Below are 20,812 nucleotides of genomic sequence, written 5' to 3'. Positions count from 1 at the left end.
GATGGGCTGCAACAAGGGCGTGCTCTGCTCTCTCTGGCAGAGTTCCCTAAAACCTTCCTTCGTGTTTGGTTAAGGTCCACTGATGTTCCCCTCTCGCTCTTATAGTCCTCATAGCTGTCGCTTTAAGAATTACCTGGGGAACTTTCTTAAAGTATCCATTCCTAACTTCCTCCTTATCTCAGAATGTCAAGTTTTCTAGGAGTCACTACCTTTAAAAGTTTCCTAAGTGATTCTAATGAACTGGAGCAAAAAACTGTTGATCTCATAGCAGAGTGAGCACTTCTGTGACAGAAAATAAGGTTTATTCATCTTTGCGCCACACCTTCAGAGTTTCACTCATCCCGTTAGCTCTCAGTAAATGTTTGTTGAATGAGTGAAAAATGAAAGCGCTAACAAATGAGGAAATGTGGCTCAGGAACAAGGCAGTAGACTGGTGGGTAGCTGAATAAATGAACACTTTCTTTCTCTATAATGAATAAAGACTACCAGGCCAGTTACTAAATACACTGCATCTATTTTATCCTTATTAGTGTGAAACTTTTCATGAATTGTTCTAAGTCACATTATTGATTTAAGCATTAGACTATAAAATTGGGAGGACTTTTCTCTGAGTTTATTTGTTTGAGAACACATACTGCCAGATGTAGCACTGTTTCACTGACCAATGTATGCAAGAGAAATGATTGCATTCAGTATAAGGAATTTTTGCCATTAATTTAAAGAAAGTTTCAATTTTCAGAACATAAGCCATAACTCAATAAATCCTATTGTATGTAAAAGTTAATGCTGTGGCTATTTAAAACACCTTACTTACAGGAATAGTTATACTTTCTTATTATGGCTCTTTTAAAGCCACTGTAATAACTTACTTGACTATTCAGCAGTGACCTTNTGAACTGTTTCACTGACCAATGTATGCAAGAGAAATGATTGCATTCAGTATAAGGAATTTTTGCCATTAATTTAAAGAAAGTTTCAATTTTCAGAACATAAGCCATAACTCAATAAATCCTATTGTATGTAAAAGTTAATGCTGTGGCTATTTAAAACATCTTACTTACAGGAATAGTTATACTTTCTTATTATGGCTCTTTTAAAGCCACTGTAATAACTTACTGGACTATTCAGCAGTGACCTTTCACCTCTTTCAGTAACAGTTGGAAATACACATAAAATACTCTGCAAAAATAAAATAAGCTGGTAGTTACTAACATAATGCATCATCATAACTTTCAATCCCAGACATTGTTTATAGAGTTCCCCTAACCTAAGACCTGGTAACCAGTAGGTACCTCAACAAATAATGAATAACTCTCTTCCTTCTCCATATGTAGCTAATGCTGTACAAAGGGTTTAGAAAAACGAGTTTAATGTGGTACCATTTAATATTCTACCATTTATTTTTTCACAGATGAAAAGAAGTAAAGAAGTGATAACTAAAAATTGTAATCAAGAAGAAATAAATATTCTTCAGTGTTGGAAATGTAGAAAATGCATAGCAACTTCTGGTTGTTTCATGAAATATCTTGAGAACCAAGTGATTAAGGTAAACGCAGCTAACTCGAGTCTTTGGTCTCCTAGCACAGGAATCCATGTGCGTACCCACACACGCACACCCTCCCTGCACGTTGGATGCAGCTTTTACCTCGTGTTACTTGACTCACTGGAAACGTTTCAAAGTGCTATTCAGAGAGCATCCCGCCTTCCACACTTAACGATTAATTTTGCCTGCAGCTGCTGCCATTAATATGACCTTAAAGTTTTAGGTGTAATATCATAGATACAAGTTCCAGGTAATAATGGTTCATATTTTTATCCCTACCATGAGTGAACCTTAGTCATCACCACACAATTAAATTAAATATTCTTTAAGAAATGGAAAACCTATTATATTGTATTTTTTAGTACTCAATATGGACCTAAAAGAGAAAGTTCAAATGTAATTGGAAAGTCAGTAGGAACATCTGAACAACATTCAAATTTTTAAACTGGTTGTCCTGGTAAAAATAACTGTTTTTTAAACAACAAAAATAAAATCCCTAAACTTCCCTAAGAGCAGTATGGAGGCAGTATCAAGGAGGCGCAAGCCAGACAGTATCCATGGGTCCATTTTACAGGGAATTCTGAAGTTCTGTAATCACCTATCACTGGTTTCTTCCCCTTCTTTGAAAGACACTCAATTTTTGTTTGTTTTGTTTGTTTTGTTTTGTCTCAGCCACGTTTGACCGGGGTCACTTCCACTCCACTCTAACATCTCGTTTTCTGAGGCCATTTGTGTTTTCTGTAAAATGTCTTCTTTTCCTGCCTGTTTTTCTATTAGGTAGTTTTGTTTTTACATTTAGAAGTCCTGTATGTATTCTAAATGCTAATCCCTTGTTGGGTTTTGTATTAAAAAGAGCTTTTACCAATTTATATAACTTGTATTTCACTCTTTGTGGTCTTTTTTGGTGAACAGAAGTTCCTAATATACTATAGAACTTATTACTCATGTCCTTTATGTTTTATACTTTTTGTCTGAGAAAGTCTTCTATGCCCCGAGGGGAAGATATTTTTCTTTTCCTTCTGCTGAATATCAGAGTTGACATAGGCATGTTTTCTGCTGGGTTGTCCTGAGCAGTGGGTTTATTTCTCATTTACCCTTATATTGAGATTGCAGCCCAGTTTTATGTAGGGGTTCCCCCCCTAGGGTCTCCCTAACCTGAGCAGACTCTGGACTTTTTTCTCTCGCATTCCACTCCACATGAAACGGTTCTCAGAACACTGACGACTGGGAAGCTGGGGAAGAGCATTCATAGCTGTCGGCTCCGGGACCACCCTCCTTTGTCCCCGTCCAATGCTGGGATGTGGGAGTCGCACACTCTGCCTCTCAGCCCCACAGAACTAGGAACTGGACATGGAATTACTGTAACTTTTGCTGTAGCATTACCAAGTTCCTCCAAAACCAAGTTCACCAAAAGAAACAGCATAAATACAGTCACTGCTTCTGCTTTCTTTTTCTTTTTCTTTTTCTTTTTCTTTTTCTTTTTCTACAGTTTTCTGTCTTATACTTCTATCCCTGCCCCCCACCTTAGTTATTGTCCATGTGTCCTTTATACTTGTTCATGTGAGTCCATCCCCTTTTCCCCTATGATTCTCTCCCCTCTCCCCTCTGGACCCTGTCAGCCTGTTCCGTATTTGAGTGTCATTGGTCATATTTTGTTTGCTTGTTTGTTTTGTTGTTTAGATTCCTGTTAATGGTGAGATCATATGGTATTTGTCTTTCACCGCCTGGCTTATTTCACTCAGCATAATGCTTTCCAGTTCCATCCATGCTGTTGCAAAGGGTAGGAGCTCCTTCTTTCCTTTCTGCTGCATAAAATTCCATTGTGTAAATGGACCATAGTTTTTTGATTCATTCATTTACCGATGGGCACCTAGGTTGCTTCCAACTCTTGGCTATTGTAAATTGTGCTGCTATGAACATTGGGGTGCATAGGTTCTTTGGGATTGGTGTTTTAGGGTTCTTAGGATACAATCCCAGCAGTGGAATTGCTGGGTCAAAAGGCAAGTCCAATTTTAGTTTTCTGAGAAAATTCCATACTGTTTTCCATAATGGTTGTACCAGTCTGCAATCCCACCAACAGTGAACTAGGGTCCCCTTTTCCCCACAACCTCTCCAAAATTTGTTGTTTGTTGATTTGTTTATGATGGCCATTCTGACTGGTGTAAAGTGGTATCTCATTGTGGTTTTAATTTGCATCTCTCTGATAGCAATATTGAGCATCTTTTCATGTGTCTCTGGATCCTCTGTGTGTCCTCCTTGGAGAAGTGTCTGTTCAAGTCCTTTGCCCATTTTTTAATTGGGTTGCTTGTCTTCTTAGAGTGGAGTCGTGTAAGTTCTTTGTATATTTTGGAGATTAAACCTTTGTCTGAGGTATCATTGGCAAATATGTTTTCCTAAACAGTTGGTTGTCTTTTTATCTTAATACTGTTTTCTTTAGCCATGCAGAAGCTTTTAATTTTGATGAGATCCCATTTGTTTATTCTTTCCTTTATGTCCCTTGCTCTGGGGGACATATCAGTAAAAATGTTGCTGCGTGAAATACCTGAGATTTTCTTGCCAATGTTCTCCTCTAAGATTTTAATGGTGTCATGGCTTACATTTAAGTCTTTTATCCACCTTGAATTTATTTTGGTGTATGGTGTGAGTTGGTGCTTAAGTTTCATTTTTTTTTGCATGTAGCTGTCCAGTTCTTCCAATACCATTTGTTGAAGAGGCTATTATAAAAGCTTCTGCTTTTATAATGTTGAGCAGGCATATCAGCTTGGTGGAAGCTAGGTCATGTGTGGAACTTGAGCTGTAAGAAAATCTGGGACATTTGAGCTTCAGTTTTCCAGCCACTGGCATGTAGTGAGGCACATGACAGCAAATTTGGAATGGAATTTTGAAACAATCTACTGTGTCTACAGGGAAAAAGGGGGATTCCTATAATACCTTCAGGTCTGAGATATGTGAAATGTAGGCAAGACCCAAACCCAAAAGAAAATAACGACAGCAAAAGCCCTAAAAACTTAAACATAAAATAACAGAAATGGTCTCCATTCGTGCTGTCTAGGGTCATGGGAGAATGCTGTCCCAGATTTTAGTTTTTTAGTCAGTTTTGATGTATTTTGGGGCATATCACGTTTCTGTGGCTTACAAAACATTCAACTAGAGATTTTTGGGAGGCTGCTGATTCCTTGGGCGAGGAATTCAACACAGAGATCTGCATTACGTGGGAGTCACCACATGGAAGTGGTGAGTGAAGCTGCGAGCGTAGGTGAGATCAGCAGACATTGTGTGAATGAATGATGGGAGAAAGAAGAGGGCTGAGGAACATATAAAGGAAAAAAGAGGCTCGCTAGATGTGGGGGGAAGGTAAGTCCAAGTAGTAGAATATAGTGTTATGAAAATCAAGGGACAAATGACTTCCAGAAGGAGGTATTGGTTAGTGGAATTCATTGTGTTGGAGAGAAGTAGAAGACCAGACACTGCCTTCAATTGCATGTTACACACTGCACAGTTCTAGAGGGTTCCAGTCTGTGAAAGGTGCCCCAGATCAGAGCTGGCATGCTAACTGGCCATATGTGGACACCCTGCACGAGAACTGAAAGTGTGCCAAAGTTTTAGCAAAGAGATAGATCATTGCTTGACGTTCACTGTAGTGTGAGAGCTGTAGGAGCAGCTACCGGATTCCAGTGAGCTGAGGAAAACGGAAACTGGGGGATTGCCCAACACTTACTATAAAGCATTATAATTATTTGGGTTATGAGTCTTTCCATAGTGAGGCTATGAAATGTTTCATCTTTATAACACCATTACAAATACAGTGTGGCCATAAACATGACCCAGGAATATTGAATTGTTATGGATTATATATTTCCTCCTTCACCTTTCTGAGTGAATATTTTGCTCATTTTCTCTGTAGCTTTATTATACTGGTGGTACCTTTCCTTCAATAGCTGTAATATTGAAATAACTTGTACTTTTATTTCTTATTACATTTTAAATACTGTATGTGCCCTTTTCTGGGTGTCAGCATATATTTATTCCATACTTAGTCTTACCCTCTGCTGGGGACTAAACTGTGTCCTCCTCAGGAATGCACATGTTGGAGTCTTAACCGCCAGTGTGACTGTGTGTGGAGATAGGTCTCTAGGGGGTAGTTAAGGTTAAACAAAGTTGTAAGAATGGACCCCATTTTGTAAGAGGCTGTGGTCCCTTATCACCTGTTTCAGTCTCCATCTGTCTGTATCTCTCCCCACTCCCTCCCTCCCTCCCTCCCTCCCTCCCAAGTGAGGGCATTGCAGTCTGCAGTCTAGGAAGAAGGCTCTCCCCAGAACCCGAACCTGCTGGCACTGTGATCTCAGACTTCGTGCCTTCAGAATTGTGAGGAATGTTTTCCCCTTGCTTAAGCCACCCAGTCTACGGCATTTTGTGCAGACCAAGCAGACTAAGGTCCTCCAGCAGGCCCTGGAAATTCGAAGAACAGAAGAGAGATACTCTGTCCTTGTGACACTTTCAGGAGAGTGGTCAGTCATAAATATTAAATTTTAGCTGTTTAGGTGGCACACATGAAGAGCACAGGGGGCGGTAAGATTAGGGTATAGGCAGAGGATTGGACCTAGTTGTGAGGGAGAGGCTCTTCCGAGGAAGTGAGCTGCGTGGAGATGAGGGGTGAGTGGCGAGGGGGGCACAGCAGGGAGGGCTTTCTACGCCTGGGGATCCGTGTGTTCGAAACCCGTGTTGGAGAGAACGTGGTGTTTCCGCGGGACTGGAAGGGACTAGAAGGGTTCCGTGACTGGAGTTGAGTGATTAAGAGGGAGTCTGGCAAGATTTAAGGCTAGAAAGGTGAGTATTGGTTAGATCATGTGTTGTGTTATAAACCAAATTAAGGACTTTGATCTGGGAAGTCATTGAAAAGGAGTGACATAATCACTGAATTCTAAAAATAATCATGTTGGCTATTTTGTGAAGACCGAATTAGAAAGGTAGCAGGAATGGGTGCCGGGAGACTGGCCTTCCCTGAGGCTTTCAGTTTTCTTCATTCATTCCGTTTTAAGTAAAAAGTTTTCACCTTTGAAATACCTTCTCAAAGCACAAATGGAAAAGCCAGGCAGTCTGACAGAATTTGGTTGCTTCACATTTGTAACACTTTAAACATTTAATTAGTAATGTTTTTCTAAATGTTAATTTTTGTTACCTGATCATTTTCTGTAGTATTTATAACTACTATATATAGTTAAATAATATAGTTGGTTACTGTTAATGAAAAAGGGGATGTTATTGCTAACATTGGAACTATTGTGTTTAATAGGTCCTGGCTAGTGTGGCTCAGTGGAAATATTGTGTTACACATCTTTCAAAACATTATATAATAGCATTGGCCAGGTGGCTCAGTTGGTTGGAGCATCATCCAGTACACCAAAAGGTTGTGGGTTCAATTCCCAGTCAGGGTACATACCTAGGTAGACAGTTTGATTCCTGATCAGGACACTGTAGGAAACAATGTTTCTTTCTTATCAGTGTCTTCCTCCCTCTCCTCCTTCTCTTTTCCTCTCTCTCTAAAATCAATAAGCATTTCACTTAGCATAATGTTTTCCAGGTCCATCTGTCCACACTACTACAAAGGGCAAAACAAACCTGTTAGAAAAAAAAAAAAACAAGTACCATATGATTTCATTCATTGTGAATCTAAAACAAACTGAACTAACAAGAAAAATAGAGAAAGACACATAGAGAGCAGGCTGACAGTTCTGCGAGATTAAGGGAGTTGTTGGAGAGTGGCAGGATGGAACAAAAAAGAAAAGGAACTCATAAGCCCTAGCTGGTGTGGCTCAGTGGATTGAGTGCCAGCCTGTGAATCAAAGGGTTGCTGGTTCGATTCCTAGTCAGGGCACATGCCTGGGTTGCAGGTTGCAGGCCAGGTCCCCAGTTGGGGGTGCATGAGAGGCAACCACACATTGATATTTCTCTCTCTCTTTCTTCTTTCCTTCTCCTCTGTCTAAAAATAAAATCTTAAAAAGAAAGAAAAGGGACTCGTGGACCTGGATAACAGTGTGGTGATTGAGGGGTAGGGGTGGGTGGAGGTGGGAGAAGGTATAAGGGGGATAAATGGTAATGAAGAAAACACAATAAAAAATCAAATATTGCCCTTACTGGTGTGGCTCAGTTGGTTAGGCGTCATCTCACAAAGGGGAAGGTCATTGGTTGAATTCCCAGCCAGGGCACATATCTGGATTGCAGGTTGGGTTTCCAGTCAGGGTAGGTATGGGAGGCAGCTAATTGATGTTTCACTCCTTCTCTTTCTCCATCCCTTCCCTCTCTTTAAAAAATAAATAAATAAAAACTTTAAAAAATGAAATTAAAAGAAGAAAAATAAATTAAAGTTCAAATGGTTAAAAAATCAAATCAATAAGCATATCCTTAGGTGAGGATTAAAAAGAACATTGTATTATAATATCATTAACTGATAGAAATATAATATACAAGATTTGTAGTTTTAAAATTAAGTGAAGTTCTGGTACAGAGCAACTGAAAACATTCTCCACCCTTCAAGAAAAAATATAAAATAACAGTACATTAGCTCCACCTGCTGTTTGAGCAAGTTACTTCATTTACAAAATATTTTATCAACATTTTTCTGACAATGTTAAGTGAAATTGTTACATTCTCTTTCCTTCCTCCTCACCCAGTGTGATAAATTTGAAAGGTAAAAATCTGTCTAGTAGGATTTTTAAAATCCTAATAATACAGTCTTTTTAATTTCAGTTTAATTTTTCCCAAGGAGATAACCTGTTGTGCCTGTACTGTAAAAGCTTTAAATTCTTCAAATTAGGTTGCTTCCAGTTTAATCATTTGTCTTAAAATATACTCAATTAGAACTTGCTTTATCATGTGTTTGTGTGGTTTTTTAAAATTAAGTGACTGTAGACTTATAAACTTAATAGTTCATGTGTTTCATTTTACCTATAAAATTATATTGGAAATAAGTAATGTGACTATCACATATATTTTTCTAGGGCTTTGTGTTGGTAAATGCAGGCGAAGGAGTTTGGCAGTCTCATTTATCGTTTACTTGAAGTTGCTGTGTTTACCCTGGTGTCTTTGCTTGCCATGTCTGTTTTCAAAAACGGGAACAAAATGCTATCCACTCTTCACCCAGCCTTTTGTGCTGCTCTCACCTGTAGTAATTGCTGTAACTTGATTTTTTTTGTTGGCATGTAAACACGCTTTAACACTTAACTATTCAGAGAAAAATGTATGCTTGCTTTATATTAATAGTTCCCAGATGAAGGAGATCAGGTTGTGAGTCACATGTTAGAATCAACTGTGAAATGTTTTCTAAACAACATTTTTCTGTGTAACTTAGCATGAGTTCTGTCCAGAAAAGTATTCATGTAATATGAAAAATAAAAACATTTACTGAAGAAGATACAAGAAACATTGTACATAAGACAATGATGCCTCAGTTACTGTCAAAGTAGGACCTTGGAAACTCATGCATTTCTCCCAATTGCCATTAGCTGCCTTGTCATACTTTCTTGAATCTTATTGACAGTCTGAAATCTCTTCTCTTTCAAAGGTGATACTAGTTTGGGGGAAAAGCCAGAAGTCACAGGGCACCAAATCTGGGCTGTAGGGGGACTGAGTCACCTGGGTGATTTGATGTTTTGCAAAAAAAACTTTGCATAAGATGTGATGCATGAGCAGATGGATTGTTGTGATAAAGCTGCCAAACACCAGTTACCGATAGCTACAGCCTTCTGAATCTTTGAAATAGTTTCTGCAGAAGAATGTTCAAGCTTAATGCAAAATTCAATACAGATTTGTTGCTCTACTTGCTTATTTTGAATGCAGTGGTCTCAAAGTACACATGCTCACTCAACAGTGTCTGCTGCCCCCATTGACTCATACAGTGAAGTCATCATTTTTCACACATGCACATTCCAGTCCACTGCCCTTGGCAACCACGTTACATTGATATTGCACACATTGTTCTTGTTATGTTAACAATGGCTGGACTTTTTCCAGACCTCATATGTTATTCTTGGTTAATTTAAGTATAAATTGTGCCCCAGTGTTTTGTTTGTTTTATTTTGTAAGCTTAGGGAAGAATAGTAGCATTATGCCTTAAAACCTACTTGGACTAACGATGTAAGAAAGTTGATTGCCCTAAATACGATAAATTTTATGATTTATTTGGAATAGGAAGCTCAGTGACTGAGGATATAAGCACTGAAGCCAGACTGCCTGGGTGGAAATCCTTGTTGTGCTGCTTACTATGTGACCTTGGACAAGTTACATAAAAGTTACTTAATTTCCCTTGTTTTTTCTTACATGTAAAATAGTAAAATCCTTAAACAGTACCTGGTCATAGTAATAATGGTACAATACAAGTGTTTGTTACCTACTAAAATAGGAATAATTACATTGTAAAACTTCTTTCATCTGCCTAGTGATGTGGACACCCGCTGCAGTGTCTGTCCAGATCATTATGGACGAAATGAGACATTCACATGGACCACCAAGTCCGGTGGAGGAAAAGGGACAGCATGGCTTTTCTCTCAAGGGGAGCAAAAGCCACGGTCCTTGCCATGATCCACCTTTATTGGGTTTCTTGGCACATTACATGATGGTCCTCATTTACTATGCACAGGCTCTCATTAAGTGGTTACCTTTTACAGAAAATAAAAGAGAAGATGTCAGCAATCACATCACAGAAGAAGGACATTTGCAACTGAAAAGGGCAAAAGTGGTTGAACCGGTTACACTCCTCCTTGGAAGGTTTAGCATGGATTTTAGGAAGTTATTTTGCAATAAATGTTTGCCACAAATCTGGGTGAGGGAGTTTTTAGCAAAAAGCAAGACTCAAAGTGGCCTAGACACATTGCAGGCCTGATTTCCCACCAGAGAACCTATCCGTGGGTGTGGGTCCTGTGCATCTCCGAGTGGGAGCTGGGCTCACACCACGCAGAACCGTCTCCTACATCTTCCCCCTTGTGTGTAGTTAGGACTGCTGTAGATCCCACAAAGCTTGCTACTTCCTGGTCTCCCACGCGTCCCTGGGAAAGTAATTGGCAAATACNTTTACAGAAAATAAAAGAGAAGATATCAGCAATCACATCACAGAAGAAGGACATTTGCAACTGAAAAGGGCAAAAGTGGTTGAACCGGTTACACTCCTCCTTGGAAGGTTTAGCATGGATTTTAGGAAGTTATTTTGCAGTAAATGTTTGCCACAAATCTGGGTGAGGGAGTTTTTAGCAAAAAGCAAGACTCAAAGTGGCCTAGGCACATTGCAGGCCTGATAACCCATGGGAGAACCTACCCATGGGTGTGGGTCCTGTGCATCTCCGAGTGGGAGCTGGGCCCACACCACGCAGAACCGTCTCCTACATCTTCCCCCTTGTGTGTAGTTAGGACTGCTGTAGATCCCACAAAGCTTGCTACTTCCTGGTCTCCCATGCGTCCCTGGGAAAGTAATTGGCAAATACATCAAAGTTCATACAGCATTATTATAATCCGTAAACAACTGGTGGTTCCAAAGACCCACATTCTCAGATTAAGCCCATCAAGCCCTGTCTGGCAGTAATGATCGAACAGATAACATTCAGAGAACTCTGAGGGCCTGTTTTGGGTCAGGGTCAGATAGTGAAAGGGCCATAAAATTTGGGGGAAACAAACTGATTTCAGGCTTGGATCCTTATTATTTAAAATGAGGATATTAGCAAAGTAGGTTTCATAGGATTGTATGCTTTCTTTCATAGGCCTGATTGCCCTGGGGAGCCTAGCCTTTCCAGCACAGGGCCACACCCACCTCTGGCATTGATTCAGACTTAGCTTGAGCAGGAAGTAAGGCAGCTAAGAGATTAGGAGACTTCTTGCAGACAGAAAGAGGACTCAGGCTAAGTCAGAGCCTAGGGGCGAGGGTTCACTACCCTCTTTTTCTAAAGCCCTCCAAGTCCTTCCCTAAGGGCCTTCACGTGATCATGCCTGTCTTAGGTCACCCCTCCCTTAAGGGATCTTACCCATCACTGGCTAATTGACCAACCATTGGAGGCCAGGCCGGGTGAAATAAAGTGGGCAGAGGTGGTGCTCCTGCTGGGAGGATAAGCTTTGTCTCCTCAGTGGCTCAGGTCCTCATGGCAGAACAGACCCAGATGAAGCAGGTCCCTTGGGCTCTTACTCAGCCTTAGCCATGGGGGGTTACAGCTTCTGAAACCAGGCAGGGCGGTTCCCAACATCTAATCTCCCCCTTTTTTCTATTGTAAATGCAATTGTAGCTGTTAAGCCTGTGAAACCTACTGTTTGCTGTTCTGAATGCGATCTCAAGAAAACAGCCTCCTTATGTACATCATCAAGTACAAATAGGGATTAAGACAAGGAGGCATCCAAGGACTGCTAGGACCCAAAGTTGTAAATTCAGTCCCTTGGAACAGTTTTTAGGGTTCAACCGTTGAACATTATGGAGCACCAAGGGGGTGTTGCCCTCTGCAGGAGGTGCTTGAGCCCCGGCCCCTGTCATTGGGGCAGGCCCCATCCTTCTCTGTTGGGGGACCCCAGGCCCATGAGTGACGGTGCCAGTGTCCATTTTCCTTCTGGTTGTCCAGGGTCAGCTGGGCCATCTGGTCTGTCAGTCAATCAGTTCTCAGCTCCAGGTAGTAGAGCTTGGTGTTTATCTCATTCATGATAAGGCTTTACTCTTTTGGCTGGTAGCCAGACAGCACCTGTAGGGATGGAAACACAAGCACATCCTCTTCCCCAAGTTGAGAAGTCTGCAGGGCCTTGCCAAGATCTGTCTCCCAGTGAATCTCTATATAAAACCTGAGGATAAGATGACTTTGGCTCCTTCTTCTGAAAAGGTTTCTCAATTGGAGTACAAAGTGATTCATCACAATTTAGAAAATTATAGGTAAACAGGGCTAACATAATCAAATTTTGGGGGGGAAGAACTCACGACTTCCCCTTTTTCTGTTTCTTAAGAAGATTTCTAAAAATATAATGAGCCCGTTCTACAATTGCCTGACTGGTTGGATTTTAAGGTATTCCTGCTTTATGTTGGATATTCCAACACTGAAGAAAAACCTGAGTAGAATGGGTAAGGTATCCAGGGCAATTATCAGTTTTAATTTGCTGAGGCCATCCTCAATGACTAAAGGCCTCAAGCCAATGGGCTTGTATATTTTTAGCAGATTCTCCTGTTAAAGCAGATGCGTGTAGGGCACCAGATAAGTATCAATAGAAATATGAACATATTTGAATTTTCCAAAAAGAGCTTAATGAGTGACATCTGTTTGCCAATTATTTGAGAACTTAGTCTTTGAGGATTAACTCCTGTAAATGGGGGTGCCTTGCTAAGGGCTTGGAAAGGCAGGCACCTTGCTGTTTCTGCAAGCTGCGATGAGTTTAAGCAGCAAGTTAATTGCCCTGTTGTTCTTAGGACCTGGTAATTTCCAAGAAAAGTGGGGAAAATGGTGGGGAGTTGCTCTGAAAAAATATGTTTTAGACAAAAATGGTTATGCACCAAGGGCCTTTTGTGATTTGATTGACTAACTGTTCCCTTCAGGAGAATAGCCAGTTCTTCCCCAAGGAAACGATCAATGTTTACAGGTACTTTGTTAAAAAATGGTACTTTGTCTTCCGTGGAGAAGGGCTAGTTCTCCCCGGGAAACAGTATACCTGTATTTCATTTTTACAATAAAGGTCACGGCTCTGGCATAAACAAGGAGGATTCTTAATATTTCTTTAACACGTCACACCCCCCATCCCAGTTATAGCATGCTTTAGATTGACAAATTTATGAACACATTCATAACTCTCAGAAGCAGTTTTTTTCTCTACTGGCAAGTACATTTACTTTTTTAAAATTGGAGTTTTGACCTGCTCTGTTTCCGACCTGGGCCAGTTCACCCCTCTTTAGGCAACCTGGTGGCTCCTCGCTCTTGGGAAGTCACCATATTGATGCTGAACTTAGTGCAGACATCCTATTGGCAGAGCGCACTGCTGCCCGGAACTCCTGGGCTCAAGCATCCTCCTGCCTCAGCCTGCCGAGTAGCTGGGACTACAGGCACGCACCACCGGGCCGGGCTGGTCACAACTGTGCAGGCGTGTCCAGGCATGAGGACCGTCTCTCCCAGCACGCACTGCACTGGGGAGAAAGGGAGGTGAGGGAAACCAGTCTGCCCTCTGGGAGGCTGCCCAACCCAGCAGAGGGACCCAGCCCCCACTGGACTGGCAGCGAGTGAGCATCTGCAAGCGGCCTCAGTCGTGCTGCGAGCGTGTGGCACACCCGGGCGCTGCCAAGCTCGCTGGGCAGGCCGAGAGACTCGCGGGCAGCTGGCATGAACCTGGCAAAGTGCCTAGCTAGTGCGCACCAGTCCCTTCTGTTCCATACTTCCAAAACTAAAGATCTCTAATGTAGGAAACATTCAGCAGTCCCCAAATGCTGCTGAGCCTAAAGCATTGCTCTTGTTCTTTAGAGAACCCATTCCTCATGGTTGCAGATTCTCAGAAACCTTTAAAGAAATTTTCATAACAAATAAAAGAACCTTTTTCTTTTTTTTATCTTGTATCAGGGATTTTATATAGCTACAAGTTTCAACATTAAACAGGACATGGCTGAAGTTACATATTTTATCTAAAGCAAATATAAAAGAACCTTTTTCTGAAATTCCTCCCACTGCAAACACAGTGATTACAAACAAAACCAGTCTCAATTTTGCTTTCTCTCCACCTGCACCTCTAAATCCTTATACAGGTGGACGGAGGGAAAAGGCAAAACTAAAAGGCAAAACTAAAGGGGCCAGGCGGCTTAAAAGAAAGAATTTGCTGAGTTGCCTGTAAACTGTCCTGTAACTAGCTGATGTTTTTAAAGTTGATTAAAGGGAAAATCTTTGCTCTTTCTCCCAAGCCTAGACCTAGCTTGGGGTTGCCTCCCGGCAAAAGCTTGGGGGAGCAAGGTTCCTGCTTCCTAAAGAAGGTACAGTTGTAAAGCAGTCACAAGAGTGACCTAGGAAGAAAACCCTTTTCTTCTGAAATGGAACACACCCTACGACATTCCCGAAAAGCACTCAGGGTCATCGTCGGCCCTTACCTGGGCTGATGCGCACGTACTCCCACCAAGTTGGTATGTCGTCCCTAATGACGATGGCTCATGGCCTCTGGGTCCCTGTTTGTGGGCGCCAGCTGATGTCCGCATCAGCCTAGAACTATGACTCCAGTGTTTATCTTCATTGCAGTGTTCGTAAAGCATCTCTTGAATTTCTAGTAGATAGTGGTTTCATAATATTATGGTCAATCTTTTGTGATTAAATACCATAATCACTTTATATGATTAGATTAAATGTGAAATGTGCACAAATAAAGTCATAAAATGAGATAATATGGGTAAGGTACCCATCAGAATTCCTGGCATATAAATAAATCTCTTCGTATGGACAACACTGTATCTAGTAATCACTCAAACTTGATAGGTAGATTGCCATTAATATTCTATTATTCTTTTTACCAGTGTAGAAATATTTACTTATTTATTTATTTATCTCATACATAGTCAGAACCTTGAGAGGTCAGAAAACTTTGAATTTAATAGGGAAGTAAAGGTGATTGTATCCATCAATTTCACTTTGTATTCTCTATGAGAACTATTTTACAATTTAATTATAGAGTTACATTTATCTGTAAAACTGTCAGCCCCTAATGGAAAGGGCTAATGTGTTAATGACTGTGTTGACTATTATAGTCTATTCTCATTTTCAAAAATTTTATACATCACTTTGTTTCTGAGGCAAAGTATTTAGGTAAAACTATAGACCTTATTTTTATTGAGTCACTGCTAATCAGTTTCCCAAGGCTTTTTAAAAATAGATGTATATAGTCCATTTAAATTCATAAAGGACCTTGGCTCATATATGACCAAATTGTTGAGAATTCATATTTTAAATGAATTTTTTCCTAAGAATATGGAAAGTAAAAATGTGCACACTTTGGGCAGTCTTCAGTACTTTGAACAAAATAAAAACTACGTGGTGTAGGGAAGGTAGAGGGTAATGATTTCAGTGGAAAATCTGTAAAGTTTCATAGAGAAGAGTCGTTCTTATTCACCAGGCATTTATTAAGTACCTGCTATATTTTGGCACTGTCTCATGGTTGGAGGGTTCAGAGAACTAAGACAGAGCATGCCCCATGGGGCCTCTCTGATAAAAATGTTATCATTTACAAGTGTTTCTTGATCATTTTTCTTTAAGAATATTTTTATTATTTTTTAAAATTGATCTTATTATGATATATTTTAAATGTAATAAAATGTACTTTTCAGTGATTTTTGACATATGTATACATACTCATGTACCTGCTACTATTTAAATGTACAACATTTGGTCTTTTCTAGAGTTTCTTATAAACATAGGCATAGAGTATTTATTTTCTTATGTCTGGCTTTTTATGCTTAGCATAACATTTTTGAGATGATTCATGCTGTTGTTTATTATTTTTTATTACTGAGTATTACTCTGTTGTATGGATTCATCCCATAGTCTTTCCATTGAATGGCTGCTGTAGTTGTCGATGTACATTAGGGTGTTCGCAGTTTTAAGCTATAATAAAGTTGCTATGAACGTTTGTTTACAAAGCTCTATGTAGACATATATATATATATATATTTTTTAAGGATTTATTTATTTATTTATCTTTGGAGGGAAAGGAGAGAGGGAGAGAAACATCAATGTATGGTTGCCTTTCATGCGTCCCCTGCTGGTAGTTAGCCTGCAAGGAACTGGCCTGCAACCCAGGCATGTGCCCTGACTGGGAATCGAACCGCGATCGTCTGGTTCGCAGGCCCGTGCTCAATCCACTGAGCTACGCCAGCCAGGGCTGTAGACATATATTTTCATTTCTCTTTGCTCTTACTAAGAACTGCTAGGTTTTATAATAAGTATGGGCATAGGTTTTTAAGAAACTGACAAATTATTTTCTAAATTGATTATACCATTTTTTATTCCTTCCATCAATGTACAAGAATTTCAGCTTTTTATTTTCATAAGTACTGATATTTCCAGTTCCTTCCTTGCTTCCTTCCTTCCTCCCCCTTTCTCTGCCTTCCTCCCCTCCCTCCCTCCTTCCCTCCCTCCTTCTTCTTCTTCTTCTTTCCCCCTCCATCTCCTCCTCCTGCTCCTCCTGCTACTATAATAAATGTACAGAGGCCTCCCACTGTTTGAATTTGTATTTCTCTGATGATTAATGACAGTATGCCTCCTTTCATGTGGTTATTGGACAGAAATATATTGTCTTTTGTGTTTGTTAAAATCCTGTACTTATTTTTACAAATCTGTTTTTTTTCCTTTTTTGTTGTAAGAATTATTTATATTCTGGCTAAAAAGTTCTTGTCAGATATAGGCTTTGCAAAAAGAATTTTTTGCTCTCCGACTTACATTTCTTTTTCTTCGTGATGCCTTTCAAAGAGTAAATGGATTTAATTTTGATGAAATATAGTTTATAATTTTTTCTTTGTAGTTAGTGTTTTGGGGTCCTGAGAATACTTTGCCCCTCCAAAAGTTTCAACAGTTTTCTCCTGTGTTTTCTTCTAGACACTTTGTAGTTACAGCTTTTACTTTTAGGATTCTGACTCATTTTGAGTTAATTGTATGCGTGGTGTGTGGTAAGCATTAAGGTTTTCTTGGTTTGTTTGTTTGCTTTATTTTGTTTTGTTTTTGCCTCATACAGATACATGCAGTTGTTCCAGCACCAATTATTGAGAAGCTTATCTTTTTTTATTACCTTGGTATATTTACCAAAAATCAATTGACCATATATATACAGGTCTCTTTTTTGGACTCTGTCCCACTGTTGAAATGTTGTAGTGTGTACCCTCCACCTTTCTTCTCTTGCAGAACTTTTCAGGATGCTTTAGGTCATTTTACATTTTCACATAAAATTTGAGATCTGTATAAACCTGCTTGGATTTTGAGTGGGATTGTATTGAATCTATATATTAATATGGGAAGAATTAACATTGTTAGAACATCAGACCTTCCAGTCCATGAATATGGTGTGTTTCTTGGTTAAATTAGCTGTTCTTCCATTTCTATGCACAGTGTTTTTTAGTTTTCAGTAGACAGGTCTCACGTTGTGCCTGCATTGTCCCCCACTGTCACTCCCCCCACATGGCAGCCCACCTTTAGTTTAAATCCCAGCCTGGAACCTCCTCTGATCCCCCCTTTCCAACTCGTAGAGCAACCAGCTACACCTGCTGGCACTTCCCCATTCTCTGCCTTTCTCTGCTGCCATTGTTAGTCCAGGCAGGCTGGCCCCAGGGTGTGGAGCGAACCATGTCTAAGCTCTTGCACAGAAGTGGGAAGGGGAGTGGCTTCCCAGTTACCTCATGGGTTAAAGTCGTGTATATCTTTCTGCCTCCCCTCAGGCTGGAAGACTGGTCTTCTGTTATTGATATGCAAAATAACAATTTTTTCATATGGGTATGAACCTAGCCTGATGTTATCAGTATACAAAATAACTCTCAATAGCCCTGCTCAGTGTCTCTAGTCACGCCTATGGGGGATATCCTAGCTTCCCTGACACTCCAAGTTCTGGACCCAGTTACAGTTACACATCTACATCACACTCTTTATATGGCGTGGCACTATTTTCACTGAGAATAGAAGCTGGGCCTCACTAGCTCATCTTCTGAACTTGCTGCAAATGTTTTTCATTTTTCCCAGGCCTTCCCAGCCACCCTGGGGTGTTGCTCTGTTTCCTTCTGCCCCTCACACTACTCTTGGCTAGAGACACACAGACGTCAGCTCCACTTCTAATCATTTCCCAGAGCTCTTCTTGCTTCCAGTTTTAACCAGTTTGGCATGCCCCATTCTTTGTGTGGTTCTCATCTATTATGTACTTCGATACAGTATGCTGTTGTTTCCCTCATTAATCTTTCAGAAGTTCATCTCAATTTCTGGTTCATTGGAATCTCCCCACTTATATTTTCCAGTTTAACTGTTGATCCTTTTTTTTAAAAAAATATCTTTTATAGGGCATGTATTTTAATAGGGAGAATAGGCTGGGATATGTACTCACTTGGCCATTTTGAAACCGACAATTAAATCCCTCTCTGCCTGAATTTTCCTTATATCATTTTAAGAAAATGTATAATAAAATAAACTTTTGTATGCTTTCCCAACACTGTGGTGAGGAGACATCTATTAGGGAACAGTAGGATGATTGAACTTGAAGTTATTCCTAGCATTTTTTATTCTCTTCTTACCTTGCTTCCATTCAGCAACACCCTCTTCATTATTGCCTGGCTTTCTCTCCCTGTTGACATGAAAAGGTACATTTTGTTAACCAGAATTGGAGTTGAGGCATCATGAATAAAACTGTAACAACTTTTTTCAGATTTTCTATTTGCCATTGAAATATTTTCAACCTATTTTGTAGATTTTAAAAACATTAGAATTGGAAGAATTTCAAACCTTTTAACAAGTTTTCTTTCACCATTGTGATCTTGAGTTTGGCTTAGCATTGATTATTATTGTTTATAATGTCTGAAATACACTCTTGTACAGTATATAAAATAGTGAAATGTGATTTCATATTACATCAATAGTTCAAATCCTTTTGCCCTTTTAGATCTTTCCAATATGTAAATAAATCATACTGAAACTTTTTGTCTACCCTGGGCCACCATTGAGTATTTTAAGATCTACTAACAGGAGAGAGCAATGACGTAAGGTCCAGAGAGACCAACCTGAAAAATTAAACCTAGGAATTCTGGTGATCCTGGCTCCAAGTCACAATCTAAAGGAGGTTACTCAGTGAAGGTTCCTAAAGAGATTCAGTCCTTTTTCACTCATGTCACTGTGAGTAGAAGCTTATAAGGTATGTGTAGGAATTTCCATATTGCTTGTTATTTTGCTAACCTGATTATAGCAGCTAGCAGTAGTGCAGCTGCTTGGAAAACCAAACGAAGAATTGTGTGTTGGCAACTTGCGAAGCTGCTGCTTACAAAACCTGATCCTGGGAAAAGAAGAGCCCTTTTCTTGTTCTCAGTCAACACTTTTCTGTCATTTCAAAAACTGAAATTTTGTAGGCTCAGAAGGGATAGGTAATTACCTGCCAGTGATTTACAGGTGAAGAATCTAAGACCCAGAAAAGTAAAGCACTTGGCCTGAGGTCACACCGGTAGTAAAGGGCACATTACTCCACCCTGGCCGGCCCCACATCGTTCTAACATGTTGGGAAGCCATACTGTCTCAACTAAATCACATTCATTTCTACAGAGCTACCTCAGAAAGCCCTAAGTGTCGTTTTGAAATTTTTGTTGTTTAGTCAAGGCTTTTCTGGCTGCCTCCTTGATTGTTCTTCTTCCTCATCCTCTTACACTTCCTTTGAGCATCTTGATAGAGAATACAGAAACTCCTTTATTCTTTCACTGATAGAATCCAGATGGAATCAGAGCTTGAAGGCAGGAAAAGTTGTCATGAATGGCACTGTTTTCCTCTCACACACAGGAAAAAGAACAGGGTGCTGGATTTGTTCATTAAGTAACCTAATGCTGAGCTTTAAATTTAATTGATGAACTCAGGCAAATGGAGGGCTTTTTTAAAATTCACAGGTATTATTCTATGAAGATAATTCTCTTTGTGTCTTTTGGGTTTGTTTTTGGAGATGAAAGTGAGGAGAGGAGAGCAGTGTATATTTCCTTGCTAGCTAAAATTAAATTTATATTTTTGTGTTTTATTCAAATATAAAATTTGTGAGATAAATTCTGAACTGGTAAAAACTAATATCATGCATTTTGCTATAACAGGATGGACATGGTTCAGCCTATGATCAAAATACCTGTCCTGTGTGGCACATGAATATAGAAGCCCTCCCAGAATGGATAAGCCGCCTAATACAAAAAGTAAGTTCCTCGTGCCAGTGAAGTTAGGAAGACACTACCTTCAGAATATTTTTGTCCTTCTTTTAGAGTTATTTTCCTTGGATGCATTGTTTCAACAGGTGTGAAAGGCTATGAAATCCTTAGTTACACTTTCTGGCTTCTTCATTGTTATTGGAGTGCTTCAGATAGATACTTTTTACTTTTTTTTTAATTTTCATTTTATTTATTTTTCAGTTTTATTTTTATTGTTTATGCTGTTTCAGTTATTTTCACTTTTTCCCCCTGTCCCACCCCACCCCCACCCCACCCCACCCCAAGCCCATTCCCGTGTTGCCATCCACGTCCATGGCCATTCATACCTGCTCCTCAGTTAAGCCCTGCACCATCTTTCATCCTGTCCCCCACCCTCGCCC

At 39.9% G+C, this 20,812-nt stretch overlaps 1 protein-coding gene across 2 annotated transcripts in view; it reads left to right on the top strand.

The window, feature by feature from the left end:
• Positions 1-20,812, top strand: part of RNF180 (ring finger protein 180) — a 157,247-nt gene that overhangs the window by 28,902 nt on the left and 107,533 nt on the right. Inside the window, exons 3-4 of one of the 2 annotated variants that reach the window (XM_037062874.1) lie at positions 1,412-1,546; positions 20,325-20,420. In XM_037062874.1, the coding sequence (XP_036918769.1) occupies positions 1,412-1,546; positions 20,325-20,420 (231 nt within the window). The remainder of the gene's footprint in view (positions 1-1,411; positions 1,547-20,324; positions 20,421-20,812) is intronic. The other variant, XM_037062875.1, reaches the window with a different exon arrangement.

The sequence above is a fragment of the Sturnira hondurensis genome, unplaced genomic scaffold, assembly GCF_014824575.4.
Source record: "Sturnira hondurensis isolate 20B ecotype Veracruz unplaced genomic scaffold, ASM1482457v3 Scaffold0014384, whole genome shotgun sequence".
Classification (NCBI taxonomy): domain Eukaryota; kingdom Metazoa; phylum Chordata; class Mammalia; order Chiroptera; family Phyllostomidae; genus Sturnira; species Sturnira hondurensis.
This window is presented reverse-complemented; position numbering and strand designations above follow the sequence as displayed.